General features: G+C 49.6%; 1 protein-coding gene across 5 annotated transcripts in view; it reads left to right on the top strand.

Annotated features, from left to right (window-relative positions):
* Nucleotides 1–9414, top strand: part of CTIF (cap binding complex dependent translation initiation factor) — a 75802-nt gene extending 66388 nt beyond the window's left edge. For all 5 annotated transcript variants that reach the window (XM_015887221.2, XM_015887220.2, XM_015887219.2 and 2 more), the window contains 2 exons: nucleotides 5067–5120; nucleotides 6018–9414. In XM_015887221.2, coding sequence (XP_015742707.1) covers nucleotides 5067–5120; nucleotides 6018–6233 — 270 coding nt within the window. In that variant the 3' untranslated portion in view covers nucleotides 6234–9414. The remainder of the gene's footprint in view (nucleotides 1–5066; nucleotides 5121–6017) is intronic.
* The last annotated feature ends 5341 nt before the right edge of the window (nucleotides 9415–14755 follow it).

Genomic DNA, 14755 nt, shown 5'->3' with positions numbered 1-14755 from the left:
ACAGACAGCATCCACTCCCTTCCCCCTCTCAGTGCCTGTTATCTCCTGGGGCCATGCCGTGTAATTTAGAGAAGTATTCCAACGCAGTAATTAACGTCTGAGCTCTGGGAGGGCACTGTCTCTCACTGTCTCCTTTGGAGGAAGAGAGGAAGAACCTCCCCGGCTGCAGCTGAGCCACAGGGCGGTGCTGCTGGGAGAGAAAATCACATCTTGTCGCACGGAGGGGATTTTATTTTAATGGCTTTCCCTTTCCAAAAAGCATCAGGATTTGGAAGCCGTCTGGCAGTGAAATAAGGGGTTGGGTTTTAGGTTTGTGTTCCCTGAGAGCAAGGCAGAGTTTGTCTTTTTCTGTTGTGCACTGAAGGCAGCGAGAGGTCCAGATCTGGACCCCACACCCCTCCTGCCCAGGAGCTCCACGTGGCCAGGGCTGACACAAGAAAATAGGGAGAAGTGAGTCCTGGAGGAAGAGCTGGGCATGAGGAGGAAGGAATAAACCAAATGTTAGTTATTTTGCCTACAGAGCCGTGCTGGTCACAGAGCTGAGCCCCTGGGACCATGGGGGCAGACACAACACAGAATGACAAATGGGGCTTTTCATTTGTGCTTCTTGTTTTGGCCAAGGATGGGGTTGAGGGGCATCTCACCTGGAAAGCAATTGGTGTTTGGGGATGGATGGAGACACAAAAATGGTGATGCCCAGAGCTTGGCTCAATGTTTTGTGCACCAGAACTTGTGTTTCCAGAAGGCTGCAGGACTCAGTCACAGACACTGAGCAGTGCCATGTTTCAGCCAAGGAAGGGCTCTGGTGCCAGAGAGAGAAAATCCTATCCATATAACTGCTCGACCCAGGGTTTGCTCTCTTCCCTATGGGCTTCCATTGTGAATATAGGTTTGGATTATGAACAGCTCTGTGGGCAGAGCCAAAAACAGGGACAACCAGGGCCATCGCTGTCCCCTTGCCCTATGGGATTGCTGGGGAAGCACCTTCATTCTTTGGGAAGGAGCAATGAGAGCAGATACCATCCCCTGGGACGGTCCTTCCTCCTCACAGTGGAACACTGCTGTCAGCCACAGGGTTTGGGTTTGGGGCCAGAAGTTGGACCTGGTGATTCCTATGGGTCCCTTCCAGCTCGGGATGTTCCGTGATGCTATTTGTGTCCACAGCCACGTGAAGAGCCAGGAAAGCACCAAGTGTCCAGCAGCCAAGGGTGGGCCCTGTGCAATCAGCGCCATGCTTTCACTGCTGCTTCTTTCCATGTTTTGTATTTCCCTTTGGGATGAGGTCACATCCTCTGCTCCCAGGGCTGCTATGGCTGCAGCCAGGCAGGATGAGGCTGACGGGTTGGCTCTCCCCCTCCACCTCACTCACACACATACCTCTGGTCCTGCTCACACAGTCCCAATGGACATGTCCCCAAGGTGAGGGCGATGCCTTCCACCTCCCTCTCCGAAGGGTGCCCACCCAATGGGGCCACCATTGGGTTGCATGGTCTGACTTGATGAGCGACCAGATTGCCTTCATCATTGTCTCCTGTAATTGCCTCTTAATGGTTTCCATCTTTGGAGGAATACCTTTTGCTGTCCCAGATCTGGGGAGACAGTTGTGTTTCATGGTTTCTCTTGTCTGTGGTGGTGAAAAGGAGGAGGAGTTTCCCACGATGGGCACAGACTTTGTTCTCTGGTCTTAATGCAATTTGCTGTTAAGTATCTCTTGTTGGAGCTCCTCTTGAGCCCAGTGAGGAGAACCAATGTTGTCATTTGCTGGGTGCAATAGGCAAACCAATCTCCTACCTTCCAATCTCCTCCAGTCTCCCAGTGTGTCCATGTTGGGTAAGAGGAGAACAGAAGTCTCCTCCTCAGCTAAAAGCTGTAAGACAAGGAGATGCCACCAAGCAACTCATTCAGGTTGTCCCAATGCAGGGTGATACAGCCCCTAACTCGCTGTGGGGCCAGCAGTGCCCCATCCCAGTGGCTTCTTCCCAATGAAGCAAGTGGGAAGTTCCCTCAGCATCTTCCCAAAGGGGCTGCGACCCCTGTGTGGGGTACACCTTGTGCATCTCTAGTGGTCTTGGAACCTTCATTGTATCAAGTCTGGAGGCCGCAGGCTGGAGTAGCAGAGCTACTCATCCCCAATGCCCACATTTGCACTTTGCTTTTTCCCCAGTCTTTTTTTTCACCACTCCATACCACCCAGACAGACCAACCCCTTTCAGAGCTGCTCCCAGAGAAGCCCCAGCCGCCCCATGGCTCTGGGTGATCATTCCAGGAGGTCAGGAAATCCTCTTTGCTTTCACACTGGAGTCATCACTGAAGCATCCCAAAGCATTGCATGCTAAGAGGCAGTTTGTGGCCAGCACTGCTTATGCCATTCTGCAAGCGTTGTCATATACAGTAATTAGTGCAAAGCCTTACAGGAAAAGTGTCATTGCAGCTGTAGAGGGTAATATATGCATCTCCCAATGGGAGGAGCTGCAGAGCACGACCCAACCTGCATGATTTGGTGAGAAGTGAGGCAGGTTCTCCATCCTGCTCATGGTGTGGGCACCCTGAATGCTCTGCATCAGCACTTCTGTGGCGTGGGTTATCTCTGCAGAAAGTGGGTAATGAACCCAAATAGTTGTGGGGATGTGTACTCGTGTATTAGGGAGCTTGGCTTACACCCAGAGGTCTGCTATAAATTCAGGTGAGTCCATCAGTACTTGGAAGGAGGAAGCTGGTTCTATGTGATGAAACCCAGATGTAGTTTTGGGGCCTTCTTGTCCTGTCTTGGATAATGGGAGCACAGAGATGCTCTGAGTGCCGTAAGCCTTGGGAGCAGAGGAGGAAGGAATTGAGGGGATAATCATAGAACCTTACAGTAGTTGGGTTGGAAGGGACCTTGAAGTTCCTAGAACCATAGAACTATGGAATGGTTGGGTTGGAAAGGACCTTACAGTACATCCAATTCCAACTCCGTGCCATGAGCTGGTTGCCCTCCACCAGACCAGGTTGCCCAGGGCCCCATCCAAAGCCATCTACACACAACCCAGTATGATGTGCCCTAGGGGATGCTGCTAGAACAGAGAGGTTAGACTGGATGATGTAAAATCTTCAGCTCTTTTCAGGAACAGACCTTCAAGGTATTCAGGTCCAGAACCATTTTTTACCCATCGCTCAGTGGGGCACGAATAGTTGAGAATGGGAGCTTTGCAGGGATGAAAGCACAATGCCTTCTGTCTCCCACCAGTCTGCACAGCCCTCAATCCAGCACCAGCAGAAGAAGTGAGAAGCCTTTTGCAACCGTGGCCGGGTGTTATGTGACCGGCCCAGCAGAGACTGGCACACAGCCCCCGCTCTTAGGAAATCGAGCAGACTCTTTGTCTGCTTTCCAGCAGCAACTGCTGCTTTGGCTGCCTGGCTTCACCCAATACAGGGAACCAGCTAAAGAGCAAGGTGAAGTGTTCTTGCAGACAGTCTGAGCCCCAAGGGGATGATTGCTGGGAAAACCCAAAGCATATGGGGCTGAGCAGCCAGTGGGAATGGTGTGAGACACAGCAGGGTTGGGGCAGCACTCCGCAGCAGGGAGGAGCAGTTATAAATAGTGAAATAAATAATAATTCCAATGTGGGAGTGCTAATTTAGTAAGTATAGTGTGTTTACCTTGACATATTTTAAGTAAATAAGAATCAGATTGCAAACAATTAGTGACATTGCATAGGGTCAGGGTCTGGTTGTGCAAAAGCCACACCTGAGGATTGCAGTTTGCTCAGGTTTGGGTTTGCACACTCAGTACTTGCATGCAGCCTTGGTTGTGTGAGCTGGTAGTGATATCCCAATGGTGACAAAGGAATGGTAATATCACAGTGGTAACATCCCAACAGTGCCATCCTGATGACTATATCCCAGTGGTGACACCCCAATGGTGACATCCCAGCAGTGGCAACCCAACAGTGCCATCTCAATGGTGCCATCCCAATGGTGCTATCTCAGCCATGACATCCCATTGGTGCCATCTCAGTGGTGGCAACCCAACAGTGCCATCCCAATGGTGCCATCACAGCTATGACATCCCAATGATACCATCCCATTGGTGCCATCCTAGCCATGACATCCTGGCAGTGGCATCCCAGTGGTGACACCCCAGTGGTGGCATCTCAGCGGTGACATCTCATAGGGGTAGTGACGTAATCTTTTGGGGTTTGTTTGCAAAGAATCTATTAACTATTCAGGAGAACTTATCTCAGAGCTTGTGGCTCAGGCTTAACCAATTTTTTTCCAAACAATTCAGTGGAAAGATAAACTTGGGGGAACTGCTGCATGCATTCAGTGCCTGGCTGGATGTTTGTCTAATGTGAGATTACACTGATGGGACCATATGCTTGTCCAGATGCTGTCAACATCAGCATCAAAACAAAGTGCTTTGTGCTGAAAACAGTAGAGAGCGAGCCTTGTCTTACAAACAGATTCACTGCCACTGAGTTGTGTTGTACATGGTCAGTTTTAATTAACCCAAAGACTTTTCCACATTTTGTCCTTTTGTGGCTTTAACAAAAAGCCTGAAATGATGACTCCAGTGTGCATGACAATGGAAGAGTGAAGACAGAAGCAAAGAAACATGCACTATGCAAAAAGATGTGGAGATTGATGGCCTTGCATGTGGCACAGGGATTGGAGCTTTATGATCCTTGAGGTCCTTTCCAACCCAAGTCTTTCTGTGATTCTATAAAAATGTGTGTTTTTGACCCAGCTCCTCATTTTTGGGGATGGATGAGCTGAGCTGCCTTTTGCTGCTGACCCATGCCACTGTGGCCTGACCCTATAGCATCATGTTGGGGTGTTCTGGGAAGTTGATTGTGCCTATGGGCTGTGTTTGGAATGCAGAGTTCTGGGACAGTAGAGCAGAGCCTGGGGTTGGCTCCAGTGAAGAAGAGGCTGAAAAAAATCACTACTGAAATGCCAACAGGTGAATAGAGATCTTTCATGTTTCAAGGAGAAGGTGGTGGGAGTGGACATGGGGGACTGCCATGCTCTCAGCAAACATAAGTACTCCAAGAGAAGTGGCTAATCCTCGGTCTCCTCTTTTGCAGTTGTTACAATCTCAGGATGTGAAGGAGGACGCCGTGCTGTGCTGCTCCATGGAGGTAGGGGAGCTCCACATCGTGTTGCCCTTTCTGCCTCATGCAGCAGTGGTGGGCTGTGCAGAGACCTTTGCTGAGCTTTGTAGAGAAATTATGGTACCTATATGTGCACAGGTGGGATTGCAAAGTTGGGGTTGGGATGTCTGGGGCTCATGCTGCTTTGGGAGCGCATGGCCATGGGTGGAAACACAGTGCTCGTCACAGTGCAGATGGATTTGTTCTGCATCCAGAAGAGCCCTGCTTAGTGACCAGGGCACACCACAGCTGTGAATCAGCAGCAAATGGACAATCAGGTAAAGGGCTGCACACCACATCACAGTGCATGCTGCGTTTTGACAATAGATTGAGTCCTAGGTGGGATTCTTCCAGAGCACCCAGTGCTGCTGCCTTTGAAGTTGGTGGGAGATGAACCATGCACTCCTCCTTCCCATAGTCTCACTCATAGTGCAGCATTTCTATTTTTCAACAAGAGGAGGAAATAGAAAGAAAAGTTCTTATTGGAATTAATGTTCAGGCACTGGCACAGGCTGCCCAGTGAAGTGGTGGAGTCCCCATCCCTGGAGTTCCAGAACCGTAGGGATGTGGCACTTGGGCTCATGGTCAGTGGACATGGTGGAGGGGGGTGGGTTGGGCTTGGGCTTGGGGATCTCGGAGGCTTTCTCCAACCTTCATGATTCTGTGTTTCTATTTAGGAACGTGACTAAGTGGGCTTTGTGGGGGAGGCTCAATGGTTGGACTAGATCATCTTAGTGCTGTTTTGCAACCTTAATTGATTCTACGATTACTGGGGCATGGTGGTGATGGGTTGACAGTTGGACCTGATGGTCTTTTTCACCTTGACTGATACTGCCTTTCTACAAAAACAAAGCCGTAACGCTGTTGCCCCCTCTCTCTTGACAGCTGCAGAGCACCGGCCGGCTGCTGGAGGAGCAGCTGCCTGAGATGATGACGGAGCTGCTGGCTGCAGCCCGCGACAAGATGCTGTGCCCCTCTGAGTCCATGCTGACGCGGTCCCTCCTGCTGGAGGTCATCGAGCTGCACGCCAACAACTGGAACCCGCTGACGCCCACCATCACGCAGTACTACAACAAGACAATCCAAAAACTGACAGCCTGAGGGGCAGGACAGGGTGGGGTGGGAAGGGGCGAGGAGAAGACGTGCACCTTAGCGGGATTCCAGTTGATGTACCCAAGCAGACAAACCCCAGCATGCTCGAGAATTATGTTCGTGGGGTGGGGAGGGAGAAGCATGTTTCTTTCAGCCTCGTCGCCAAGTGCCACCCCTCCTCCCTGCTGTGTTTTTGTTGTAGGGTTTCTTTTCTGAAATTGGCGTGTCCCGCCGGGTTATTGTTTGGCTTTAGAAAGACGACGGCGAGTCAGAAGAGCGAGCCCAATGGGGCCAGGATTGTTTTCACACCGTCCCCCCGCCCTGCCCTGTCCAACTGGCAGCAGACAGCACACAGCAGATGTCCGGGGAGGACAAAGCGTGGCACACACTACACAGACGCTCATCATTGACGGCTTTTGTCCAGCGGAGCTCTCGTTATATTCTTTTATTTTTAACACCCTCCTCTTCTCTTCAACTTTCTGCCCCCACCTCCGCTCCGTCTCCTCCTGGATGTTGACGGGCTCATAGGATGGCTTTCTGATTTGCACTGGGTTTTATTTTTTATTTTTTCTTGAATTTTTATTCTATTTTATTTTATTATCATCAAACGGACAATTGAGATCCACGCGGAGATGGGGCAGCAACGCTTACCCTCTGGCTCAAAAATGGTTTCATGAAGATGCTGAAGCAGGAGAAGGGTTTTACAAGAGCCCGAAAACCACTGTAGGGGCAACATAGCCACAGTTTTCTTGCTAGAAAGCTCACAGATTTACCCAAAAATACGTGACCTGAGCTAGGAGCTCTGTGAAACATGGGGTGCTGCTATGCTGCAGCATCTCCCATCTACTTAACGATAGCCCATTTATTTTTTGTATATTTTTTTGTTGTTGTTGTTGTTTCTGTTGAAAGAGTGCTTTATTGTAATTACTGTCATCATTGTAATTATACATTTAAGGGCAGGCCTGTTATAGTCAGGCCTATTCATGTACAGGGCATGGGAGAAATGAAGACTTGGTGTTCTTGGGAAACCAGCAGAGAGAAGGCAAAAAGCGTATGGCAAAAAAAAGAAAAAAGTGGGGAGAAAAAAGAAGAGGAAAACAATGAAAAGCCAAAAATACAGATTTCCTGCTGCTTTCTCACTGGCTGCATTTCCTGCCTGGTTTGCAGGCTGTGGTTGGGTGGACTTGGAGGTCCCTTCCAACCCAACTGTTCCATGGTTCTGTGATCTTTAAGGTCCCTTCCAACCCAACCATTCCATGGTTCTGTGATCTTCGGGAGTCCCTTCCAACCCAACCATTGCATGGTTCTTTGGGGAGCTGGAAGAGCAGAGACTTTCAACATGAAGGTGTTGAGGAAGTGAGAGTCTTGGTTAGACGGTTCAGAGCAATGGGAGCCCTTCATTTGGTTGCTTGTTGGTGTGTCTCCAAATGCACACCTAGAGAATGAGAGTGGAACTGGGGAGAAGAGCTTCAGTGGTCCTAAATGCTGAGGAAGCAGAGAGATGTTTGCATGTATGGAAGGACCAGTGCCTGGATCTGAGCTGGCACCTCACACCGCAGCATCACTTGGACCCTGCTCTCTGACCAGAGCAAAAGAAGGAAAAAAAAAGAAAAAAGAAGAAAAAAAAATTAAAAAGAAAGACAATAAGAAAAAGAAGAAAAAGAAGGAAAAAAAAAAAAAGAAAAAAGAAAAAAAAATGGAGAAAATCCCAGGGGAGTTTTGCCCTTCAGCACTGGGATTTCTCCCATCAAAGAACTTCTGTGTGAAATCCATTCGTTTTAATGTCCGTGTTCATCCCGCCATGGACCGCTCGGTCTCTCAGTACATCCGTCGCTCCGTTGATGCGTGAGAATCAATAGGAGTTGACCAAAAACGTGTTATTTTTTCTCCCATAATTACGTTCTGCTGCTGGTCTCCCTCATTATGGGGATAAAGCGTGGACAGCATTGTATTTTGGGTGCAGAATACCCTATTTTGGCCAAAAGTGGGGCTGGCACCACAGTGATGCCCCAAATCTGGAGCCCCCATCATCCTCCTTCCCATTGCCAAACAACTGCCAGAGATGAGGTGTTGGTGCCCACAACCAACTTGGATTCCTCACTTGGGTGAGAGATTTCACCCCCATTTGGAGAACCCTTTGTCTGCATGCAGGTGGAATGAAAACGGGGGAAACAGGCAAAGTGAGTGATTTGCCTGGTTCCCCTCATCCCTCAAAGGGGGCTGATCAGTATCTGTTCTTGGCACAATTGACGGCTTCGGAGGCAAGCTAGACAGAACTTTAAGATTTATTCTCCTTCTTGTTTTTATAACATCCCTCTCTTGGAAATCCCTCAAAACCTGAAATAACGTCTTTTTTTTTGTTTTTTGTTGGTTTTTTTTTGTTTGTTTGTTTAATTTCCCTGCTGGGTATTTGATGGCTTTACACTAATTTTGCTCTTCTTGGTGTGAGCTGTTCACCCAACCCAGCGACACTTACAGTGTTTTTCAGGAGAACAAACATGAAGGGCCATGTCCATTTGCCAAGGGAGCAGCAACGAACGTGCTGCAGAAGTTCACGCTACCAATTCTTTTTTTTTTTTTTTTTTTGTTAATGTATTTATTTGCATTTGAAGAGACGCCATTTTTAATTTAATCATGCTTTAAAAAAAAAATTAAAAATGGAAAAAAAAAACAAAACAAAAAGAACAAAAAAAGCAAAAACAAGGAGAAAGGATTTGGGGAACATAAAGACTAAATATTCATCCTAGAGAAAACAGAAACTCATCGTTATCAGCATTTCAGAGACAAGGGAGCTGACAACTCTTTGTGGCAATGCAGTCTTCTTGATAGAACATCAGACCCACTGTATGCTATAGAACACGTCATCCGAGTAATAAATGTGTAAAGCTTGACGTTTCCCCATCGTTTTGTTGGGACGTGCCATCAGTTTTTTGGTGTTGAGCTTCAAACATAGGATAGAGGGGGGAAGAAAGGAAATCACAGTGTCTGGTGTGAAACATTGCTCCATCCATCCTACAGCTTGTGTTGGAAATAGGGCGCTCAATGCTGCTCGGTGGTGCCCCTTCCCAGTAGGTTTTGGCCATGGGGATAGGGCGGGGGAACCCCGCAGCGCATCGCGACCCAACGCACCGCTCTGCCTGTTACTCAATATATATATAATAAAGAAATAAAGCTGTGGTTTTTCCAAGAAGTCTCCTCTGGAAAACCCGTCTCAATCTCGCCGGAGTCAATTAGAAAGGGCTTTTGAGCTAATTGAGATGTGCGCGTTCGCCGGGAAGCCGCGGGTCATTCGAGGTGAGGGCTTTGGGGGGGAGGATGCAGGTGATCTGCTCCTGCTGTGTGAGAGTGGCAGTACCTCTTGCAACATGCCTACGTGATCGCGTGCAGCTCGCTGGGCTCCGAGCAAACAGGGGCAGTGGGAGGAGCAGTCCCCAGATGGGAGTGCCACCAAAAAGCTCTGCATTGGGTTATGCTGCTGGTTGAGGAAGGGAAAAACAGGAGCTGTGTCTGTGCTGCATCAACCTTATGAGAGGTGACGGCCTCCAGCTGCACAGCGGGACATTCAGGTTAGATACGAGGAGCAATTTCTTCTCCAAAGAGAGGTGATGTGGTGGCATAGACTGCACAGGGAGGTGGTGCATCCCCATCCCTGGAGGTGTTAGAGACCTGTGGAGATGTGGAGATATGGTGAGGAGGGTTGGGCTTGGGCTTGGGAATCTTGGGGGGCTTTTCCAACCTCAGTCATACTGTGATTCTATGGAAATACACCTTACCCTGAGGTTGCACCTTGGTGGTTTCACACCCATTACAGCAACGCCGAGGAGTTAATGGGGAAAATATGCAAAGTCCCCTCAAGAGAAAAGCTGAGATTTCAGAATTCCATTCTGTCCCAAATTGCCCAAGCTTTTCACCAAACAAAGTGCTTCATTTCCATGTATGTTATGTTGCTGTAGCAATAACATCTAAACAAAGCGTTCGGACTTCATTAGCGCAGCCCTTCTCAATAGCTTCCCACCGAGCCTTCCCATGATGTGTTTCTGTTGGAGGAAATGGGCCTTGAATGCATCCCCTGTCCTTCCACAGAGCTGATGACAACAAGACCAGGTCCTGTGGGGTCGGGATGGACCCAATCTGGTTCCTGAAGGTCCATCAGACCTCCATGGGCATCTTCTCCATGTGCTGTGTCCTCTCCATACTCTCTTGCAAGCAGGGCCTGTATCTGAGGCTCATCCCTCCCAAATCCCATAGCCAAGGCTACAAAACCTGTAGGAACTGCTCTGTATCCAGCAGCCCTGATCATAAGGAGAAGCCACAGTGCGTGGTTGCCCAGATCTGATGCTACTGTCACACTGCTATTGGAGCAGAGCCCCCTCAGATCTCAGATTTCAGTTCTGAAGTTGAAACGTTAGTTTTTTAGCATTTCTGCATGTTGAGCTCCAGCGAACCCAAAGGCTCCTGTAAGAGCCCTGTTCCAGTAAATGAGGGCTGGAGGAGAAGGGGGGAAAGGACGAAGGTGTGTCAGGGATGGGTTACACTCACCTGTCTGCTGCTAATTACATCTGTTGCGTTAAGAAGAACTGGTTTGAGGGCAAATGCTGCAAAATACCGCTCTGGGGAGAAAAAGACACCAAGTGCAGGTTGTGAAATCCACGCCGTGCGTTGTTTTACTGCAAAGGGAACGTCTACCCCAGGGTGTTGTGTTTTACAGCATTGCAAGAAGTCAGACCCAGGCTCGCAGGTGCTGGCTGTGTTCCCCTGAAGCACACTTAGCGAGGCGCACTCAGTGCTGGTGGTAAACCCATTGTATTTTGGGGGGGAAAAGGGGAAAAGCATTTGGGATCATGTTGCATGTGGAGATTCCCTGGTTGTATTCATTTTCTGGGGGCAGACAACAACCCCTGGTCCACATCTTTCAAATTCAGACAACCCCCCCCCCAGCCCCATACCCCAATACCTCACAGGGGAGGTTTCTGCCTTTCTGCTGTTGGTCCATCTCGTCCCTGCACTGTCCTATCATGGCCACCCAGAGCAGGGAGCCCAGCTGCTTTTAAAAGACCTCCAAGGAGGGACAGAGGGGATCTGGTGTGGGACATGGTGGTTCTCTTCCCCACCTGATTGTCCCAAGGTGCTGGACCAGATGAACAATGGTAAAACACATAGGACAGCACATCCCTACATTGGTGGTGGATCAGCAGCTGGACTTGCTGACTATAGCAGCATTCTCCTCTGCAACCCAACGGCAGCTCCCATTGTCACTGGCTTTGGGGAATGCAGAGATTCCATTTCCAGGAATGGAGCTACTGGAGGAGCAGTCCCCGGGGTGGCTCCTAACTCTGACACATCTGATGGCCATTCCAGGACTACTGGGAAATGTGTGGCATTCATCTCCGCGGGGCTGCAGATGGAGTTTCATCATCATCTGCTCTGCGAAATGGGAGCTGCTGACATCCCTCATGCAACCAAGTATATACGGGGTTTTATTTTCCTAACCAGCAGAACTCAAAGTTTCATATCATTCCAAGCAATCCTATCCCGACAGCGCTGCATTTCCACCCCGAGCTCCGGTGACACTCGAGCTCCCGGGCGCCGTTATCAATGAACTTTGGCACCTTGAACCATGGAAAACCCCTGAGCGGCGCCGGCAGCGCTGGGTGCCGGCGTCCCCGGGATCGGATGGCCCCAAGGGATTTGCTGGGAGTCCCATGACGTGCCTGGAAGGGAGCCCGGACAGACGGGCACCGCCGCAGGGCGCCTGCAGGGGGTCACAGCAGGACAGCGGGTGACCTCTGTCCTCTGTATACCACCCCTGTGATGTCCCATCCCTATGTGTGCCGCCCCTACCTGTGCCATCCCATGTGCCCCAACCCCATATACCCCATATGCATCCCCTGTGTGCCACCCCTGTGGTGTCATACAAACTGTAAGGGGTCAGGAGAGCCTCCATGTGAAGGGGGGGGCACAAAAATGAGAGAGGCTGAAGGAGGGGCAGCAGGAGGAGGGGAAGCAACTGGAGGAAGGTTAATTAACAGCAGCTTTTGCAGTGTTTTTTTAATGAGGTCCAAAAACAGCTGAGAGGGGAAAAAATAAAGAGCTGAAAGCAACATTGTGTTGGGATGGAGCAGAGGGTGGGAGGGGGCACACCAAGACCTCCGGGATGGGTTATGCTATGGGTCCTGTGCTGCTTCCTGCACCCCTATGCTTGGGGATGTGGTCAGTGGAGATAGGAGGATGGTTGTGGTCAGGCATGGGGATTTCAGAGCTCCTCTCCAGCCCAGTGATCACTGAGGTGCACCTCTGCCATTGTCCCTCGCACCTTGATGCACTCATCCATTGATGGATGCAGTGCTGATATTGAGACACTGAGATCAGAGTGTGATGGAGTGTTAACAGCGGCAGTGGGTGTTCACTTATGGGTGATCTGAGTGGTCCTCTCCAACCTCAATGATTCCATGATCCCATGGTGTAGGGACACAGAAGGTGACAAAGCAGATCCCAGTCTGGAGCTCTGTCTTCCTGCAACAAGAATATGCCTCAGGTGAAAAATTCACCTTCTGAACTTGGTGTGACCCCCATCTCTGAGTTTTGGTGCAGGAGCAGCAGGGGTGACAGTGCGAAAGGTCCATCACAGAGCATCCCCAGAGGCTCAGGTTCATTGCATCACCACTTTGTGCCCTTTGGTTCTGCAGCAGAACCCAAGGACTCGCTGCCCACAGCCCCACACCCATGAACTCTGTCCACACATTGCTGCCTCACTCCCACTGCCATCAAGAAATCTGGATTCCCTGATGTCACCCATGCCCCAGAGAATGCCTTGACACCAGGTTTCTGCTTGCTTTCAATGGGCACCTGGTTGCAATAGGGCTCTTTTCAGTTTTCCTGCTCCTTCAGGCTCTCAGTTTGCCTTGCTGATGGGAGGTCAAGATTGTTTTCTGACCTATTCATCCCTGGACACTGGCTTTGAAATGAGCTGATGAGCCCAGGAGATGTGTTATACCCATGAGTTACATCCATGTGTTATGTCCCTTCGCTGGTCGAGTGATGGGATCTGGGACTCACCTGCTCCTTAGTTTTGTAGGGTACTTTGAGCAAGACATTTGGGGCTGGAATGAGATTTTCCCCACATTTTGAGCACATTGACATGGGCATTCTCATCTGGCCAGCTGCAGGGAGTAGCTGGGACCAAACTCATCCTAGCTCAGGCACCATAGGGCCTGGTGGCACTAGGGGTCCATCCCAGACCTGGTACCTTCACCCAACAGACATCTCCATGAGCCCCTTCTCCCAGTGATGACTCCATGGGTCCTCTTCACCCTGTTGATGTCTCCACGGGTCCCTTCACCCAACGGATCTCTTCATGGATCCCTTCACTCAATGGTGACTCCATGGGTCTCTTCACCCAATGGATGTATAAAATGGATCCTTTCAGGCAATAGACTTGTTAATAATCTGTGAGACAAGAGCCCATTAATTCCTTGGAGTCCTCAGGGCAGATGGGGAACGAGTCCCATACAGAACATTATCCAAATACAACAGGGAGCATGGCTCTGCCCCATGGAAACCACTTGCTCCAAAGATCTCAAGACTATGGAGACTTCCCTCTTGTTTGCTGACAGTTTGAGCAGACTCCACATATATCAGCAGAAAGCAACATGCTTTAACCCTTCTTTATTGCACTCTTTAATTACCACTTGGCAACATGAGGAAAAAGGGCACAATCGTGCTGTAATTTACAGTGGTGCAGGATATCATCAGGACATTTTAATGCCAGTTAATCTGGAGCCACGGTGCAGAGCAAGTTTACAGCTCACCAAAAAGGACTTTTTTTTCACTGAAAAGGGTACAAAAAGGACTGAAAAGGGACTAAAATTAGCTCAGCAGGAAGTGAAGTCTGGGACACTTTAACTCAAGCTGCATTAGTATTGAAAAGCTGTAGTTTTGCTGATTATCTCTCAGCCTTCGGACATCAAACAGTGATGCCTGGTCTTATATTTTTACAGATGAGACTAAGAGGCCCCATACAATGAAGGGCTCTTTGGGGTGTTTCAGCTCATTCTCCATCACCACAACATCCAACCTGGCAAGCCACGTCCGACCAAAGGTCCAAGTTCCTAACAATGTTCAAACCAAACCGCAACCAAAGATCCAACCAAAGATTGAAACAAAAGTCCAACCAAAGCTCCAAACAAAGGTTGAACCAAAGGCCCAACCAAAGATCCAGCCAGCACAGCGCTTCTCCTGCAAGAGGCAACTGCTCAGGACAAGGTGCAAAATGGGATGTGCAGAGGATCTCCCAACCCCAGAAGACACTTGTTCCTGGTGAGCAGTCACAGCTGAGTTTTGCAATGATGTCCATTTTATCCTTCATCTTCGGGGCCTTCGGTGGGGGGTACCATGGAATGGGCCAGAACATTTTTCCTTGAACCTCTTACACAAACCATCATTGCTGGTTTGACCACTGGTCATGTGAGGTTATTGAGTGTTTCATGTCTGGTGGACGGAACGGAAAGGAAGTGAGGCAAATTGTACTGTAG

This window comes from Coturnix japonica, chromosome Z (genome assembly GCF_001577835.2).
Source record: "Coturnix japonica isolate 7356 chromosome Z, Coturnix japonica 2.1, whole genome shotgun sequence".
In the NCBI taxonomy this organism is placed as follows: Eukaryota; Metazoa; Chordata; class Aves; order Galliformes; family Phasianidae; genus Coturnix; species Coturnix japonica.
The sequence above is the reverse complement of the archived record's forward strand: the minus strand, read 5'-3'. Positions and strand labels throughout refer to the sequence as shown.